This window comes from Rhinichthys klamathensis, unplaced genomic scaffold (assembly GCF_029890125.1).
Source record: "Rhinichthys klamathensis goyatoka isolate OS25496 unplaced genomic scaffold, OSU_Roscu_1.1 h1tg000685l_1, whole genome shotgun sequence".
In the NCBI taxonomy this organism is placed as follows: Eukaryota; Metazoa; Chordata; class Actinopteri; order Cypriniformes; family Leuciscidae; genus Rhinichthys; species Rhinichthys klamathensis.
Window position 1 is genome coordinate 623,080 of NW_026607114.1, and position 19,263 is coordinate 642,342.

At 40.7% G+C, this 19,263-nt stretch overlaps 1 protein-coding gene across 1 annotated transcript; it reads right to left on the reverse strand.

Annotated features, from left to right (window-relative positions):
* Positions 1-6,365: 6,365 nt before the first annotated feature.
* LOC130076753 (polyunsaturated fatty acid 5-lipoxygenase-like) lies at positions 6,366-12,271 on the reverse strand. Its single transcript, XM_056241964.1, has 14 exons — positions 12,105-12,271; positions 11,148-11,343; positions 10,983-11,064; positions 10,659-10,781; positions 10,096-10,202; positions 9,799-9,971; positions 9,519-9,665; positions 9,216-9,425; positions 8,802-8,888; positions 8,393-8,562; positions 7,986-8,110; positions 6,928-7,028; positions 6,682-6,852; positions 6,366-6,593 (listed from the first exon to the last, which is right to left on the reverse strand). Exons 1-14 carry the CDS (start codon positions 12,252-12,254, stop codon positions 6,414-6,416), a joined length of 2,022 nt encoding a protein of 673 aa, XP_056097939.1. The 5' UTR covers positions 12,255-12,271; the 3' UTR covers positions 6,366-6,413.
* Positions 12,272-19,263: the final 6,992 nt, after the last annotated feature.

The window sequence follows — 19,263 nt, forward strand, 5'->3', positions numbered from 1 at the left end:
GATGTGATTATCAGCAAACTCTGTGACTGTGTGTGTGTGTGTGTGTGTGTGTGTGTGTGTGTGTGTGTGTGTAACTTCAAAACAGCGACCATTTGTGAAATTTTAGCAAAATTTGTGGAAGCTTTAGTAGGGAAAAGTGGGGTTACAGCACTGCGGTTTGGAGAAACTTTAAACAACAATTATCTTTAACAGTACTAGTGCAAAGTGCCCATGCACAATCAGTTTTTGTGTGTGTTTTAGTAATTGTTGGTTTGGTGTGTTTGAGTGCTCATTGTTTCAATTAAACAGCAAAAGTTCAGTGACATTTTTATTTGTGCATAGCAGAAAGCAAATACTGATACTGACATAATGACATACAATAAATATGGCAAATTGAACTTCATGATTCATGCTTGAGCAAACAGTTTGTGAATAGGCTACCACAAATGATGGCCGTGAATAAAATATAATATTCAGAAGTAAACAGTGTAGCTGACAGTGTTTTTTTGTGAGAATGTTTATTTTTAAACCACAACCTTCTAAGTGTTTCTTTCCAAAATATATTTAACAATATCTTTTGCATTTCTAATCCAAACAACCTCAAACTTGGCACTGCACTTACTCGTGCCCGTAGCAAGACACCTGTCAAGTTTGAAATCCATCGGACTAACGGTTCGAGAGATATGTGAATAACAGACAGACATTCCTGTAATTTATAGATAGATATAGAGACTGATTTCTCACTTTTTGCAAGGAAACTAAAGTCTTTGACACTCACAGTTAAATGAGAGTAATAGTATATGGCTAACCCTGAACTGGCTAATTTGAGTCTGTGAGATCCACATAACTCGGCAGGCGTGTGACTTTATGCAAAATCGGGTCCCTGACGAAAGAATAATTGTGTAATTCCCTTCAGTATCTTGAAGAAGAAATAGTTTTATTTATATAGCTCCTTTCTGTAGCTCAAGGTCGCTTTACATTGTACATTTACACACATTGCAAACTCATAAGGACACATATAGCCACATTATCCAAAACACATGTTAAATAGATATTTTTTATCTGAGTCATGAAGGTAGCCACTGATGAGATATTACGAAGTGATTACGTAGTGAATTTCATCATTTAGGAGCATTAGCACAAAGACATTGAGGCTTTGGAGGTAGCTTTTGAACTCCTGAATCAGGAGAAAACTTATATTTTGCTTTCAGATTATTGAGACAGAATCCTGGTGAAGCTCAGAGAAATCTCTGACCAAAGTAGCACAAAAAGGTGGGTTACCCTGGAAGAATCTGGACGAAACAAAGAGTCAAGCAGCTAATTCATGGAGCTATTGAATCTGACTCACTTTTCCTTCAGCTGAGATTGAAAGAGACGAGAAAATCCACCTACTTTTCTTACTCTCCTTAATGAGATAATCGAGGCAGAAGAACGCAAAGCTGTGTCACTGTAAAGCCTGTTCCCCTGCCACAAGAGAAACAGTAGTTTGGCTGTTCTGAGAGAATTGACAGCTGAGATTCGAGAGCTGTGGACAAAAGTTGGAGAAGGAGCTTCTAAAGTACCTGTGTCTGCTTGATGGTATGATACAAGCATCAACTTTGAGAAATGTGTGCTGTATGTACAGTGGAGTCACAAAAACTACTGGAGAAGGACGTTTTCAATGTAGAAACCCATTTCAGATGATATGCTGCCTGCAGGACTGTTCATTTTTCCAGTTGTACTGCCCTCTTCTGCTGTAGAGGAGAGCAAATTAAAAGTGCTGATTAAGACTGAGATGTGCAAAGCTGTAACCAACCCAGCTGGAACAGTCGTAGCTTATGTTTTCCTACAGATATAGTGACTGTAGCATCTGATACCCCAACAAAATCCAAGAGCATTGATCCAAAGCTGTTTGATTTCACCATTCCATAAGATTGGGAAGATCAACTTCACCAGAAACTATTTAAGAGAGGTAATGTATTTTCTCAGAAAGAATGGGATTTAGGTCTGGCAAAGGACGTTAAAGGACAACTAGGCGCAAAATGAACCTTTGGTCAACCGTTCTCTGAGATTTGTTTTCATGATAATCGAATGTAAAGAGTTTTATCTCTAAAAACGTTTTAGCTTATAACACTAGTTTATGGGGCATAGAGTGATGAAAATAAAAATCGCTAGTTAATACCACTAACAAGGCTCAAAATAGCCCAACACTAACACGGTAGCTTAACGAGGGTCCCTACCTGCAAACTGAAGCATTGAGAACATTGTAAGTGTACAGACAGTTTAATAAGAAGATATTTTATAAAGACAGTCCACTTCGCGTATACAGGCAGGAGCCATCTTTGGAAAACAGTCTCGACCAGTCGAACCATGAATGCCGAGCCAAGTGCGCTGAACTGTCTTGGAATCTCATATGGTCCGTTGTTTCCGGAAGAAAGCACTGAGCGCATAAGAGAAGCACTGAACGCAAAATAAATACTGTTCGCTCACCTTATCACAACTTTTGGGTCGTTCACATCTCACCAGCGCACTTGGCTCTGCGTTCGTGGTTCGACTGGTCGAGACTGTTTTCCAAAGATGGCTCCTCAACGAACTGTTAGCTGCAGGGATTTTTTTTTTTTAAATCCCAAAGTCCTCATGCTTGTTCGTAAAAAGAGTGGAGCAATTGGTGAATATTGATTATTGGGCTTTAAACAGCAGAAAACTTCCAGATCAGTACACTACACATAGATGATGTGTTGGACTGTCTTGCAGGAAGCAAGTGTTTTCAGTTTCAGACCTTCAGAACGGCTAATACCAAATAGCCATGGCCGAGGAGAAGACTTCCTTTCATATGTCCTTTAGGGTTCTATGAGTTTGAAAGGATGATAGTGTACCTTGATGATATTATTGTCTTTGGGTCCACTCTAGAAAAAAAACACAAACAGAGGCTTCTAAAAATCTTAGACCATTTGGAGGAATATGGTTTGAAAATCTCTGTATAAGTGCCAGCTCTGTATGTCACAGTTCAAATATGTGGGCCATATTGTCTGCGCTAATGGTGTTGCTCACTAGACTGCACTCTACTTTACTCCCACCTGGGGGTAAGGACAGACAAGGTGAGAGAAAAAGACACACTGCGGCTCGGTCCTCAACCAGCCGAGAGGCTCTCAGTCGCATTCCTATGCAATGATACTGGATGCTCATCGTTCGATGCCTCAGAAACAAGCTCCTCTGAGAAACATTACTAGTAGTGTGGGCCAATGGAACTAATATGTATTGATTTCCTGTTGATAGAGCCAGATTCCAAAGGTGTTGCTAATGTCCTGGTCGTCACTGAACACTTTACACGCTATGCCCAAGCCTACCCGGCTGATAATCAGAAAGCAGTGACAGTTGCAAAGATTCTCTGGGAAAAGTTATTTATGTATTACGGACATCAGCCCATAACCATTCAGATCATGGGAGAAACTCGGGAAATGTTAGGGATTAAAAAAAAGTCAAGGACAAGAAATCAAGGTCAACACCTTAACACCCTCAGGGAGACCAACAACCAGGACAATTTATTGGACACTACTCTTCATGCATGGTACTTTGGATGTGGCAGAAAAGCACAAATGGAGCCAGCACATCAGAAATTTAGTACATGCATACAATTGTACTAAAAATGAGGCTACAGGGTACTTACCTAACTTTCCTTTATTGGGAAGAAAAGCCTGCTTGCCAGTTGATGTGTGCTTTGGTACTTCAGAAGGAGAAGGACAGACATACCAGAGGTATGTCCAAAACCTGAAGACAGATCTTTAAAAAAGCCTACCGACTAGCTTCTGAATCCGCACTGAAGAATCAGAGAAACGGACGCCTCTATGATCAAGAGGTGAAATATCAAAAACTAAGGTCTAGAGACTGTTTGCTTATTTTAAAATCCCAGCTTCACTGGAAAGCACAAACTGAAGTATAAGTGGAATTCAGCCCCGTACTTTCTTTAAAACTTGACAATTTACCGGTGTACAAACTCAAACCTGAGAAAGGACCAGGACGAGTCAGGGCGATACACGGGAGAATCTGTGAGGATGCCAAAACTTGTTAGAAGACAATAAGTTCCTCATAGGCCAGTAACCAGGTCTAGAGCAGCAAAAGAGCACAAAGAAACATTGAGAGAGGATAGAGCTTTGGAAACTCCTAAAAACCGCTGATAATTCCTCAGGAAGTGAAGAGGAAAAATATGGGTACCATTTTCCAGACTGGTCTAGACAATGGACACAGTTAAATCCTGATCTCCAGCACAAGATTGAAGTTAAAGGGGATGAAGTAACTGCCCAGACAGAGAGTGAAGCTCAACATTCTGGAGGAGAGGAAGTGGAGGAAACATGAAAATGAGGATTGCAGAGAGAATATGCACCCAATTGTAGACCATTTTCAGAAATTTCAGGAGGAAAAAATAGCTCTGGAAATACATCAGACTTGGAGGCAGAATCCATGGAGCATTGTCCTAAAAAGAAGCGGAAACCTGTTTCTAAGATAAGCTATGATGAACTAGGCCAACCCAGTGAGAGACCCGTTACACTTGTGCACTGAGGAAATTGTCAGATGAATAACTATTCCTCCAAGACTGAACTTTTCCCTTCCAAAAAATAAAAACCATTTACCTAAGTGTGCCAGTCAGTGCTCGAAGTGGGGCGGTACTCACCAGTACGCAGTACTTCTACATTTTACTCTTAAGCCTACCTGCACTTTTTCTTGCGTACCACTACTTCTCGCATGTAGCCGGTACTCTATACCATTGACAGAAAAAGCGTGACGGCCGTTTAACCCCTTATTTACACTGCACACATCTGTGGTGCGTTACGGCTGCGAAACGGCTACCGGAGCTGATCGCGGCCACCGCAAGCGTGAGCAGCGCGTATTTTTTCCGGCTTGCATGTTAATCAATGAGTGTATTCACACCGCGAGGAGGAGCGTCGCGTGAGCAGCAGTGAAGCGGGGGTTCGGCACCGAGTCTATTTTTGTTGTGCTCACGCTCATTTAAAGTGAAAGCACACTTTTGATGGAGAAAATAAATATGATTTCACACAAAAAGTGCCCAAAATGCACATAATTTGCATGTCTAGTGTGTTTTAAAAAGAACTGGAGTAGGCTATGTCAGAAAAGAAAATGAAGACTCAAAAATGCTTATACAAGATTTAGCCATTTAAACGTCTTATTCAGTTTGGGTAAAACTATATGTTTTATAAATAAATAAAACGAGCAAACTAGTCAGAATATAAGCTTTTCTTTTAGTTTATGTAATAGCCTACACAGACAGGTAGCCTACATGCCCAAATCAAACCCGAGTGTACTTTTTAATGTTCGCTGTCTTGTAAACATATCGAAGTATGACTGAAAAGATATCAGAGCTGTTTTCTTGGTTGTTTACCATTTACATGCAATTGTTGTATACCTCCCATCTAAACAAACTTAACTTAAAGTGAACTTAAACTTTAAAAAAAAAAAAAAAAAACACTTTAAATCCTCACTTGTCTGGTTTATGCTACTCTGAGCAATGTTTGAACTTTGTATTTTGAGCACTTCTTGGGTTGCTATTGTCTCTTCACGATGACTCGTTTGGTTAGTCCTCAGATGTAAGTCGCTTTGGATAAAAGCGTCTGCTAAATGACTAAATGTAAATGTAAATGTAAACTTCAAGAATCAAGTTTATCGATGACCAACTTCTAAAAGAGATTGTTTCTTTGTAAAGAAATGCACGCACACGACTTGTTTAAATACATATATGTTGATAAATAATAAAATTGTTGTATACCAGCAATATTTCCAAGTTTTGTTTTTCACTGTAGAAATTTCAAATGTCATGATTTGCCAATGCAAGAGAGTACCGGCACCTTTTTCCCCCCACTTCATGCACGGGTGCCAGCAGTACTAGAATGAGCGAACTCTGAGAATAGACTCATTTATATTTAAAATCTGTATACTCATGGGGACATGAGAATAAAAAAAAAAACATGCTGGTCAGAACAATGTAAATTCAGCAAACTCAGGCAAAACATGCAAAGTAAATATGCACTTTTTATTGAAAGTAAAATCAAATGCAATTGACTAATCTAATAAGATTAAATATCAAGTATGTGTAATGTGTTCAATTTTTGTTTGTTCCATGAATTACTCAGCTAAACAGACCAAAAAGAGACCCCATAATTAATGGGTTAACAGATTGTTGTTGTTCCTTTTCTGTTAACTGTATTAACAAGTCTACTATCAGCCAGAGAGTTTGACTGAGAAAGCCAGAAAAGAGCCAAAGTGATGGTGAATTGGTTTATTGAATAATCTTAATTGCGCATGTTTCATCTGACCAGTACACATTCAGCAAGTGTTATACCAAAGCACAAGTCAAGGAAAAACAAAACACTGCTTCACAACTTCATCCTGAGACTCTACAAAACCTTGAAATGGCTCTTGCTAATTTCCCCAGCGATGTTCTCTCAGATGGCCACACTGTTGGGGATTCGGTCCGGAGACAGATACCGATAGGGCACTTTCAAATTCTCATTTCGGCTCTTGATGATGTTGGTCACTTCAGCTAATTTCTTGTGGAAATTCTTAGCGGCTTCCATGACCGGTTGTTCAGTGAAGTACATATCTGGATACTCGCCTAAAAACAGCTGGAGAAGATTTGCACACAATCAAAACACAACAAATTTGTAGGAAGCAAGTTTATACAAACTAGTTCTGAAGAATCAGTCATCAAACCTCGTTGTCCTGGAATTGACTGAGGGCCCAAATTGCTCCGAGATGCCAAGAGGAACGTCCGCGGTCCGGCAGACTCTCCATGATGTACTTCATATCCACCTGGCCCTTCTGAGCGGGAGGGGGCTTCCGCATGGTGGAAGGGCTGTTTGGGATCCAGGAGAACCAGTCACACTGGAACCCAGGACAGACACACAGATATCAGTCTATAGGTAGTTCATATTCATCCTGAAAAGTGTGTAAACGCACCTGTCCAAAGTTGACTGCAGCGTGTTGTGCTGAAGCTGTGAAAATCACAACAGTCAGGAACTCGACCAACTGCTCCCGAGTTTTCAGAGAATCCGGAAACTCTGTGAACATTGGCTACAGGTTTACCTCGTGCATTTAAGACTGGTGTAAACAATCCATTTGCTAGCATACAAACATGTTACATCCCAGGTCGTAATAGACCGTTCGCAAAGACCTACAAATGATCGATACACCATTTTTCAGGTTCAAGTCAACAGACGTAAATCTGCTAACTCTCATGTCTGGTTTGTTTTTCTGATAAAATAGCAATTCGACCTTATGATTGCCTATCGATAAAACTTCCGGCAAAGGTGGTATTTTTTTTACTTTGAGTTTTGCAAAGTTTTACTTTAGTTTTGAGTTTTACTTTAAGGCGGGCAAAAACATTCCACAATGAAGACTAGCTGACTCTAGTTACAATCCACTGCAGGTTTTCTTGGATTGGCTGCTTGTGGATGAAGCTAGCGAGTAAACAAAGTTTGAAGCCTTTTGTCTCCATGCTGCGGAGACGAGTTAGCAAGTGTGGCATTGTTTGTCAATCTTGTTGTACAGTTCACTGAAGACTTTGGTTACTCAGTTTTGTTAAGTTACTGACACTTGAGGGATTTAAATTTGAAACAGTGTACAATTTGATTGTTATTTTGGAAGCAGTAGGAAGGTGGATGCCATTTTGGTTAATGTTTTCTCCTGTCTTTGGTTAGAGAGGGAGTTAGGTATGAGTTAGGTATGAACTTTTGTTTGTTATTTTGTCCTGGTCCCCTCCTGAAGTCTATTTGAAGTTTCCCTTTTTGTATTTTGAATATACCAAATACACTTTAATTTGGAATGTGTTTTTTTGTAATGCTGAGAGGGGAGCTTTTTTTCCTCCATGAATTCCCTTGTTACCCCTCCGTAGACTGGGAAGGCATGCGAGTGTTGGGGGCTCGTCCGGGATTTGAACCCGGGACTTCAGGGTCATTGAGTGGGTAACACATTAATCCTCACACATTTGCATTTTAGTTAAACGATCCTGTACTCACCACAATTCTTCGGTAAATTCTTCATACCAGAGAAGCAAACATCCTGAACAAATGCTTGAATCTCCTTGTCTTCTTGAACTGTCTCTTCACTGCTATAGAAGATCTTCACCACATCAGAAACAAAACTGGAGGAAGATCAGGTTAAAAGATGAATCAGCAAATGTAAAAAATACACCTTGGTGTCAAATGCGTTACCATTGTTTTCAATTCTTACTATTAGCATTTAAACTAGGAATGTAACGCTTTTCGGTAAAAAACAACAAAAAAATATTTCCACCCACAGTAATGTTTAAACTTTATACGAGTTACGCTAGTAGTTTTTGCTGTGGTATCAAAACTGGAAATAGAGAATTGTAAAATATCAGTGGCATCTAAAATTAGTCTCATAACCTTATTCATTACACTACCTTTTCACTGCCTCCCAGACCATCATGCCATCATCTCTGTAGTAGTAGTTGGGCAGATCTTCCACTCCTCGAGATGTTATGGACTCAGGGAAGCACAGGGACTTATAGGTTAAAGTCTTCATGGCTTTTTGAATCACTTCCACAATTGCAGTTCCACCAGTAGCATTAGCCTTTGAAACACAAGGACACTAGTGAATCTTTGAGTCTCAGACTACGATTTTGTTAATGCTTCTTTAGAGAAGTGAAGTCTACAAAACAGAAGCCAGAGCCTACAGCTAGATGACTGAATATCAAGTCAAAGACTGTATGCCTCTTCAGACCTCAAAGTCATCTGAAAGAACCAGGAATAAACATGAAAAGAAAAACTGTGGTTCCTTAAAGGGAACGGTTTATACAGGGTTAAAGATACCTTATCAAAGATTCCATCTTTACAGATGAGTTTTTCACGAGCCGCAGTGTTGATGGCAATGGTGAAACGGACATGAGGTATCAGCAACTGTAAGGAGAAAATAAAGGCTGCAATGACTGGCTGAAAGACAATGGCCTTTAATAAAGCAATAAGCCACTCCTGGTCATGCGTTTCTGTGTTCGTAAACCAAAATCTCCCTTAGCCGTATGTGGTAAAAATCACTATAAGACCCAGGCAAGTGCCTTTACAGCAATATGATAAAGGGCACAAAAACCATGACTGGATCCTAGAAGGACAGTAACCTGCAGCCCTTCAATATCCACCAAACCTCTTTTCTTTGGCATTCTCAAGTGTAGCCCTGATCTGAACAACTACATCAAATCTCATAGCAGTGAAAGCATAAAGGATGGCTACCTTGTATACCGGATGGACTGCAGCGAGCTGTCTGTACATGGCAATGGCAAAAACCTCAGATGTCAGATGTGTCCTGAGAAGGTGTGTGACCAGCTGGTGTACATTAAAGTCGGAGGATTTCACCCACATCTTGGCTAGCATCCAGTCGTGGTGATTATCGCTCGGGAGAAAGACAGTGTTCGTCCCCCCAGCAGGGGTCTGACGACTGAGCTGTTTCAGATCAAGTAAACGAACAGAATATTTGGTAAAAAGCACTAACTTTTTTTATTTTGAAGTAATATTTTACTCTATTTCTACAAACACCTGAATAGCGATCGGCAGGATTTCATTCTGGCTGTTCTTGTACAGCAGGCAGAAGGGAGCAGCCAAATACTGCTGGGTATTCGGGTCTGTGGCATTGGCTCGCACTCCCTCCAGTATCGCATAGTCTGCGATGTAGATGTTCCCTGCCTGTAATAGAGAGGCATTTAGTGTTGGAGCCATTGAATAATGGGAATTTCTCCAGTGTCACTCTTTCACATCCAGAATTGACCACTGCAACCTTACGATCTACACCACTTATGACCAAGCATTATTTTCTGACCTTTAACTCCTCCTGTAGAGTGAGACCTCTATCCAGGGAGCCTTTCACCATCTCCTGTGTGACTGCAAACTTGTCTGGAAGATTCATGCACTTACTGATCATCACAGGATTGCAGCCGTTTAAGAACTGATAGCCAAACATGAAGTCCTTTTCCCAGTTCTGCATCACATATTCTGTCAAAGGGAATAATGCCAGTGAGTTTAGGGGTATGCAAACAACGTGTGTCTTTGCCCGTTTATTTTACCCACAATAATAAGTTGGACAGGTAATTTTTGTATTAGAAAAAACTATTCAAACCTGACACAGGGTTCTTGATTGTCATAAATATTTCTCGAAAATCTTCAATATCCGTCCAAGAGTGCTGGAACAAGCTCTTAAGTTTGTTAAGACCAAGATTCTTGATCCTGAAAGAGATCGCATCAAAACAAACACAGCTGAATGCTCATAATCAGATTTTCAGTTACACGGGTTTCTCAATTTATTTTGGGATATTTCCTGGTTAAAGGCATAGCTCGTCCAAAAATCATTTACTCACCCTTGTGTTCCAAACCTGTGTGAATTTCTCTTCTTTTGAACAAAAGGATATTTTGAAGAATGTTGGTAACCAAACAGTTGACGGTAACCATACAACATACCGTGGAAGCAATGGTTACCGTCAACTGTTTGGTTACCAACATTCTTCAAAATATCCTTTTTAGTTCAACAGAAGAAAGAAATTCATACAGGTTTGGAACATGAGGGTGAGTAAATGACAATGATCATTTTTGGGTGAACTGTCCCTTTTAGCGGTGCCATTGGAAATCAATAGCATATTTGTTAGGGATACAGGCAAAGGGATGAATGCAAACGGTGTAACCTACGCTTTAATGAAGTTTACATTGAAGTCCACAGCTTTTTCAGCTTCAAACTGAACGTCAATAGGAAGTTCATTGCCAGAGTTGGCATCTATGCTCATGGGGAAACCAGGCTGCCACTCCTTCCACCTTTAAGAAAAGGCAACATTCATCTTTCAGTTATTGGACCAATAATTATATTTGGTGACAAAGTGGATGTGAAATGACGGTATAAGTGTAATCATTTTAAACTGTAAAACAAACAAACTGAATCATCTGGGGGAAAATAAAGAAAACATTTACACCACTAAATGATTGAATATTGTCCAGGATTGTAAGCTGGCCTCAAACCTGAACAGTTGTTGTCTGGATTCCAGTTCCGTGCGTCTGTGCTCTTTTAGCAAACAGGTTTTATCCTCGTGAGACAATCGAGCTAAAGGAATACACATAAATAACAGTATTTGTGACGTGCTTCATTCAAGACTGGATAGTGAAGAGAGTCGGGATAGGACTCACCCGTGCCATGTCGAAGAACCACTGCATTTTCACTCGCGATCCAGCGATAACAGGGGAAGTCAAAGCGATCTCCAGAGGGTGACGCCACACTGATGCATCTACAGTACCACTGATCATTGAGCAAGTTCTGCTTCTCGAGCTTCACCAGCACAATGTCTCCAAGCGTCTCCTTCACACTGACGTCGATGGGCATAACCTTTAACAACAGCTTCTGTTAGACATAACCTTTGCAATACGATGGCCCGTTTCAAGCGCAATGTAGGGTCCTTCTGTTAGGAGGCCCGTTTCCAGTAAAACAGGCCTCTGAAAATTAAAGAGGATTTAATTGGGGGGGGGCATACACTTTTCACTGCAGTCAGGATGCCCTAGTACCCTCATTAGGTATTTTGTTATACAATATAGTTTTCTTTTTTATGAAACATTATGAAAACTGCTTTCCTCCTCTGAATAAAAAAAAGGGTGTGATCCTTTTTGTATCTTACATTTCTGACTTTTTTCTCAGATTTGCGAGAAAACAAAATCAGAATTGTGAGTTATGAAGTCCAATTCAGGGGGGGGGGGGGGGGGGGGGATAATATCGTGCATTTCTGACTTTTTTTTCTTACTACATCACACAATTCTGAGAAAAAGAATAGCACGATAAAAAGGGCGCAATTATCTTTTTAATTGTTGTACTTTGGCAGAAACAATCTTCCATAATTTCAAACATACATGTTAAATTACATTATCTGTCAGAGGGCTTTTTATTTCTGGGAATAAACTAAACTAGTGAAGAAATATGTGGAAGCTTTGGAAGGAAAAGTAGGGTTACAGAAATGCAGTTTGAAGAAACTTTAAACAGTCATAGAGACTGATTTCTCACTTTTTGGGAGGAAACAAAAAAAGGATTTAATGATCTGATAAGTGATAATCAACTTTGTGTTAGATTTAATAACAGAAGGGGGGAAAAAATCCTACCGTTCCTCTTGAAAACCGTTGAAAGAAGGATTTGTCCAGCAGAGTCCGGTCACTGCATCTCTCCGTGCCCGTCAGCGTCAGGTAAACATGATCAATTGTCCCAGCAAACTCCTGTTTACCAGTGGAGACAGAGACTGTGTACGTGAACATTGTGCTCAGATGCGAAGACGAGTACAACTGACTCTGCTCTCACACCTAAGGCTTTTTAAAGTTAAATTCAGTTTCTGATTTGCCCTTTGTATTGGGATGTGGTCTATCAATCTAACTTGTGATAGGATACCTTTGTAATCTTTATCAAGAGATGCAGGTGTTGCGAGATTTTCCTTGTCAGTGGGCGGAGTTAGCTACGTAAATATTCATGCGTGGAATTGAGGATTTTAGTTCAAACTCCTCAAACTCACAGCAGGATTAGCCTAACGGATTTTTTTTTTTTTTTTTTTTAAAGAGGTAGGGGCTTACATTTATTGAAGTTTTCAATGCATAAACTGTACTTTCGTAACCGTTTATAAAAATGTTTTATTAGTTTCGTTTTGCGCTGTTGTCCCTTTACTGAATGATTGCAGGTATTTGTCTAACGTTAGAATAAAGAGCAAACCTGAACTCGTAGGCCTATACATTTATTTCATTTCGTTGTGCTTTTTCTTTCACAATGCGTTTAAACTGTGTCTTTTACTAATTGTTCTCATTTGTTGAATGCAATTACTAAAATAAACCTGTATTTATGTATCAAGTTTTTAAATCTATCGTGATTATTCTAAAATTCTTGTTTATTTTGTAAATATAAGAAAAATAACTAAAAAACACACAAAAGCATGAATGTGTTAAAATTTGGATTAAACAAAACAGAAGTGCAAAAATTAAAAACTAGCCTATTGCAAATGAGAAAAATACTTCACATCCTTTTACAGAATATAATTTAACAACCAATTTGACGTTTACAATTTAATTCTATTTACAAATATGCATACTGGCAAAATAATGTAACAAATTTTATATATAGCCTATATTTTTATGTTTTGATTGGAAAAGTGTTCATCTGCTTGTATAATGATGTATACAATACTGTTCAAAAATGTGGTAGGCCTACGATTAAATTATCATTGAATCATTGAGGGTAAACGTCATATTGTAACCACCACATGGACTGGAGGGCTCAGAGAATAGTACACCAGAAGGACACTTATCACACAATTCTTTATTAAAAGTTAAAGCAAAGAACAATCTCATAAAACGTTACCGCCCTTTATCAGCTTGTAGAATCACATGAAGTACAGTAGATGAGCTCACAACCGCTGGGAAGATACTCTTTGTCAGAAAAGTCAAATCAGTCCATCATGTGCTGCATAATCTCTCGTCTCGGTTCCGGGGTTCTCAGGGCTCGTCACTTTCATTTGCGCCGATCAGGAACCCCCTTCTAAACAAAAGTTGTACCCCTTACTGTCTAACACATTTACCCCCCACTAACTGACTATCTTCACCGCCAGAGACACTAATTCACCGGGGAGACATTTCCCCCAAGTCAGAGCTCCCGCCCGGCACACAAAGACTCCCCTTGCACCTCTCTCGAACAACACTCAGACATTCCTCAAATAATGAGCTTCACATGAATCACCTTTGAACATTAATTTCATTAGGGAGCACCCATTCACATTAACCTAGGGGGCGTGTACATTAAAAATCTAGTCATCATCACAATATTACGCGACTATTTACAGAGAGCTTACGGCCTGAGTGTGCGAGACCCCGCACTGCAAAAAATGTTCCCTTTCGAACGGTCAGTCTAATTTTTCTCCGATTTCTGAAGCCTTTTATAAAACCATGCAGTGCTATTGTACAGCCATAACAGTGCAGTGATCTGAACACATGCTTATTGGCTGATCAGTTGGAACTGCACGAACCTATGGCGGAGCTGCGTGACTGCGTAAGCCAATCAGGGCACAGCTCGCCGATCCGAGCGTAGAGCCCGTCAGAAGGGGCGGGGCATCTGCCAAATAAAGCAGCTCATTTCGCCATAAGATTCAGATTTAATCTCCTTCAGCGCTTTCTCGGCAACGAAACAGCTAGGCCAAGCAGTGGAACAAGTGTCTCCTGCAATTAGCAGAACAGCGACCGGCGGACTCAATCAGCGCGCGCACCGGCCAGACTCGCTGCAGCTGATTTCACCATATCCCCTGCGGCCATTCTGGACGACTACTAAGACGATTTTCTGTGTTCTTCGCTGACTAAGGCGGCTGAGAATGACGCTCCTCCTCTGCTACTATCAGGTGAGTATAACAAGAGCTAATTCCCTAAAAGAGCATATTTTCGCCGCCGTTTGTTTCAAAATGCCGCACCTCTGAGCACGCCCCCGCAAGCCGCATTCATTTAAGGTGGACGCTCTTACCATGAGAGCGCGAGTCTCGCCTCGCTGCGATTCCTCCGCAGTTCTCTTTCTCTCAAGCATAAGAGGAAGAATCAATGGAGTCGTAGGGCCGAGTAAAGGGGACTAAATGAGATACGAGGGGATTCCCCAGTACTGCTCGTGCTGTTAGAGAGCACAGCGCTGACTACTCTCAGATGTATACAGCGCTGACAATGACCCTCTCCCCTGTGACTATCAGGTGAGACTTGTAGAGTATATTCTCATGTCGCTTGCCGGGCCCGCCTCTGCAAGCGTTCATTGAAGACTGACGCTCTCACTTTGAGAGCGTGAGTCTCGCCTTGCTGCGTTCACAGACCGATTTCTCTAAAGAAAGCAACTCCTCCCCTCATTCTTCAGCACCGCAGGGCTGAAAAAACGGACTAAGTGAGCTGACACAGGTCTATTCCCCGCGCGTCTCACTCTCTATACAGGAAGAAAATGTTCCAGTGCTGCTTGCACTGTGAGAGCGAGCACAACGCCTACTACACTCAGCTGAGCACAGCGCTAAGTATGATGTACGATATTATTAGAGCAACTTTCACCGGCGTTTGTTCTTAAAATGCGTCACTTGTCAGGGCCACGCCCACACAAGCCACATTAATCAAAGACTAGCGCTCAAGCTGGGAGTGCACAAGCTCCGCCTCGCTGCATTCGCGGACCACTAGAGGCTAAGTGAGCCCACGCCGGCCTATATCCCGCGTGTCTCACTCTCTTACTAGAGCAAGCACAGTGCTGAAGGCTCTGCAACTGAAAATTATGTCTCTTCCCTGTGGCTATCAGGGACACCTATTGAGCATATCACTCTCTAAAGAGCATTTTTAGCCAGTGGTAGTTTTACAGCCCTGGACCAATGAGCGCGTCACTTGCCAGGCTGTGCCCACGCAAGCCACGTTCATCAAGGATGAACACTCTCACATCTCAGCAGCGACCCAGGCCTCGAAGCGAAGCCGTAAGCCACGTCTCCGTCCAGCCAAACGCTACTACTATGAATGCCAGCCCACAGTTCAGCACGCTGCCCTCTAAACTAAGTCAGCCCCTAGCCACCCGAGCCGAGGCTTGGAAAGCCATCCCCGACGTGTAAAAATGGGTTCTGGACATGGTGACACGAGGTTACTCACTCCAATTCGCTCGCAGACCCGCACACGCTTTGTGGCATTGACATACTTCAGTGAAGAGCAACGTGGCTCAGCACTTCGTAAGCTTCGGCGTCCCCACCAAGGAGCTTCCGGTCACGAAGCAAATATTGGACTATTTTGCAGGAAGCAAGTGGTTTTCAGTCTCAGACCTTCAGAATGGCAACTACCAAATAGCCATAACCGACAAAGGGAAGGAGAAGACTGCCTTCATATGTCCTTTAGGGTTCTATGAGTTTGAAAAGATGCCACAAGGAGGTAGTGAAGACATCCCAAAGACTCATAGAGCATGCCGTGCAGATAGTGTAACTTGATGATATTATTGTCTTTGGGTCCACTCTAGAAGAACACAAACAGAGGCTTTTAAAAATCTTAGACCGTTTAGAGGAATATGTTTTGAAAATCTCACTGGATAAGTGCCAGCTCTGTATGTCACAGGTCAAATATGTGGGCCATATTGTCTGCGCTAATGGTGTTGCTCACTAGACTGCACTCTACTTTACTCCCACCTGGGGGTAAGGACAGACAAGGTGAGAGAAAAGGAGACGGAAGCATGGGGAGTGACAGAGACGGAAGCATGGGGAGTGACAGATGAGAGGAAAAAAATTCTTGGTCCGGTTCCAGGACACACTGCGGCTCGGTCCTCAACCAGCCGAGAGGCTCTCAGTCGCGTTCCTATGCGATGTCACTGATGCTCATCAGTCGATACCTCAGAAACACACTCCTCTGAGTAACATCACTAGTTGTTGATTTTATTGATTTCCTGTTAATAGAGCCTGATTCCAAAGGTGTTGCTATTGCGTTGGTCATCACTGACAATTTTACATGCTATACCCAAGTGTTTCCGAAAAGGAACAGAAAGCAGTGACAGTTGCATAGATTCTCTGGGAGAAGTTCTTTGTGTATTACGAACTTCCAGCCCGTAAACATTCAGATCATGGGAGAGACTTTGAGAGTCGACTTATAAAAGAACTCTTGGAAATGTTAGGGATTAAGAAATCAAGGACAACACCTTACCACCCTCAGGGAGACCCACAACCTGAACAATTTATTGGACACTACTCTTCATACTAGGTAATTCGGATGCTGCAGAAAAGCACAAATGGAGCCAGCACATCAGCAAATTAGTACATGCATACAATTGTACTAAAAATGAGGCTACATGGTACTCAACTTACTTACTTTCTTGGGAAGAAAAGCCTGCTTGTTGATGTGTGCTTTGGGAACATCTTCAGAAGGAGGAGAAGGACAGACATACCAGAAGTATGTAACCCAGACTCAAATTAGCATATTTGCAGTCTTTGCTCAAGTTCATTTGTCCAAAATATTTAACCATTAAATCATTATAATTACATATTTAACTGAATGTGTATGTGACTGAACAGTAAATAGAATAAAACTTCGTGACAGTGTAATAGTTTATTATAATATTTAAATTATACATTTTATTATTCATATAGTGATATTTAAATTATTGCAGCAAATCTCAACTAATGAGAATTGGGAATAGCACTGCAGACGGTAGGCCTCCAATCAGGGAAATAGGCCGCAGCTTTAACTCCGCCTCCTGTGAGCAACGCAGATCGGAATACAGAGATGCAGATCTAGAGAAAAGAGACAGAAATAGAACACAGAGAGGAGAAAGTGTTTTAGAAGATTAATTGTGAAATATTTACAAGAAGTCTTAGAGTTTTCATTTGAGAATAAGTTTATGTTATAATTACATCGATTGAGAAACTTTGTTTGGATACTTACCGTGCGTGTAGTCCGGTTGAAGCTGATGTTGGAGATTAAGCTAACGCTAATGAAGCAGCTCATCGTGGTTTATTCGATGAAACCTGGAAGATAAGCATATTCAAGAACAGTTAATTAATAGAGGAATCGGTGAGTTAAATGTTTATTCTGATTAATGTGGTTAACTGTGTTCATGTACAATACTAATGTGAGTCTAAACAGAAAAGAAACTGTATTTTTCACTATGTGTGGAGTGTGATTACAATGTATATTGTTGTTTAGAAATGTGCTAAATGATGCTAATGTAAAGTGAAATCACTAAGGATATTGCCCTGTTGTGTGCAGGCCAGTTTTTGCATGTATTTGTTCTATACTGTGGACTTCGTTCTTTGGTGCGGATGCATCGAGTCGCATGACGAGTTAAGGAAGAAGATGGCGAGCCACCCGTAAACAAACCGAACTTGGATCTGCTTCTCACTTTCCTTTTGGATTCGCGTCGTTTCCACAGTTCCTTCATCTGGAGGATTTTGTTCTCTGTTGAACTAAAGGATTGAGGTATTTGGTTCTCTTTGGACTGGGACAGTTCTAAGAGCAAGAAGGAAAGCGAGACATTATTTTTTGTTATTGTTTGAACTAAAATCTGTGAACTGAAAGTGATTATTTGATCTGATAAGATATTTACCTGTTCTGAATATTTTTCTTTTCTTTTTCTTTCATTATTAATGTGGTGAAGAAAGGTTTTGTACATTCATTGGGTTAATTTACATTTCGTTTGGTGAACTGTAGTTGATATTTTGGTTGAAGAAAGGAAAATTTCTAACAAAACTAAAGGTGTATATTCAAAACCTAAGAATATAATTAAAGATACTAGTCAATTAGGTGAACTAAATTGAGTCAAAAGCCAGTGAGGAAAATTTTAAATAATAAGCAAACTCAGAACTAAACCCAAATTAACTAAAAGAGAAGGGAAATTGAAGGGTTACATTTTGATAGCCTACTCATCTTTGGTTGATACGGTTGGATTTACTTTGGGGAATTGTTTTAATTGGTAATTGAATTTAATACGAAATTGAATTGTGTTTAATTGCTTTCTCTAAGGAGAATTTATCTTCAAACCTTTATTCAGTTGTTTTATTGTTTGTTTGTTTACCAAATTCCATTCATCATTTACTTTTCCTAATTACATAAAGGTGTGCTTGGAAAAGTTTATGTGTGTGTACCTTTGTCTCCTTCGACTCCTGTGTCTTCTGATCGGCCCAGTGATCTGGTTTATTACCAATTCTGCCAAGCAGGTGTTACATATATTTATGGCGAGCCAGCCAGGAGACAAAGAGAAACACACACATTAACCAATACTTTCAATTCTAGAGTTCCCCTTGAAAAAATTAACTAAAGACATAGACATAAGTGTAGAAATCAACCAAACTGAAAAAAAGCTCAAAGAGATGGAGGTTATAGAGGAAAAGGGTGTAAAAGTCCCAAATGCTGTCCTAATTAGTGGCCTAACTGAGAGTGAAGTAGATGAGGAAATATTGATGAGGACTTTGTAAAACAGTACGGGTCAATTAACCGAATCATCCCAATAAGTGATCCCAGCTTAGAGTCAAAGAGGTCTGTGATAGTTGAGTTCAACTCTGGGCTAGCAGTGCAAAACCTCCAGCCAATGCTACCATATACTCAGCAAGCAAAGAATAATCCTGATGTCTCTTTCCATGTGACAGCTTTATCAAATGTCTATGTTGAGAGGCTGGGACGAAACACAACCCAAACTTACCTCAATGAGCTGAAAGAGCTGGCAAGTCGCAGTGGAGAGAATTTTGAGGATGTCTTGAAGGGCATGTTGGCTCATATCCAAGAGAGCGTGGTGGCAAACCCATGTCCTGTGCTTGTT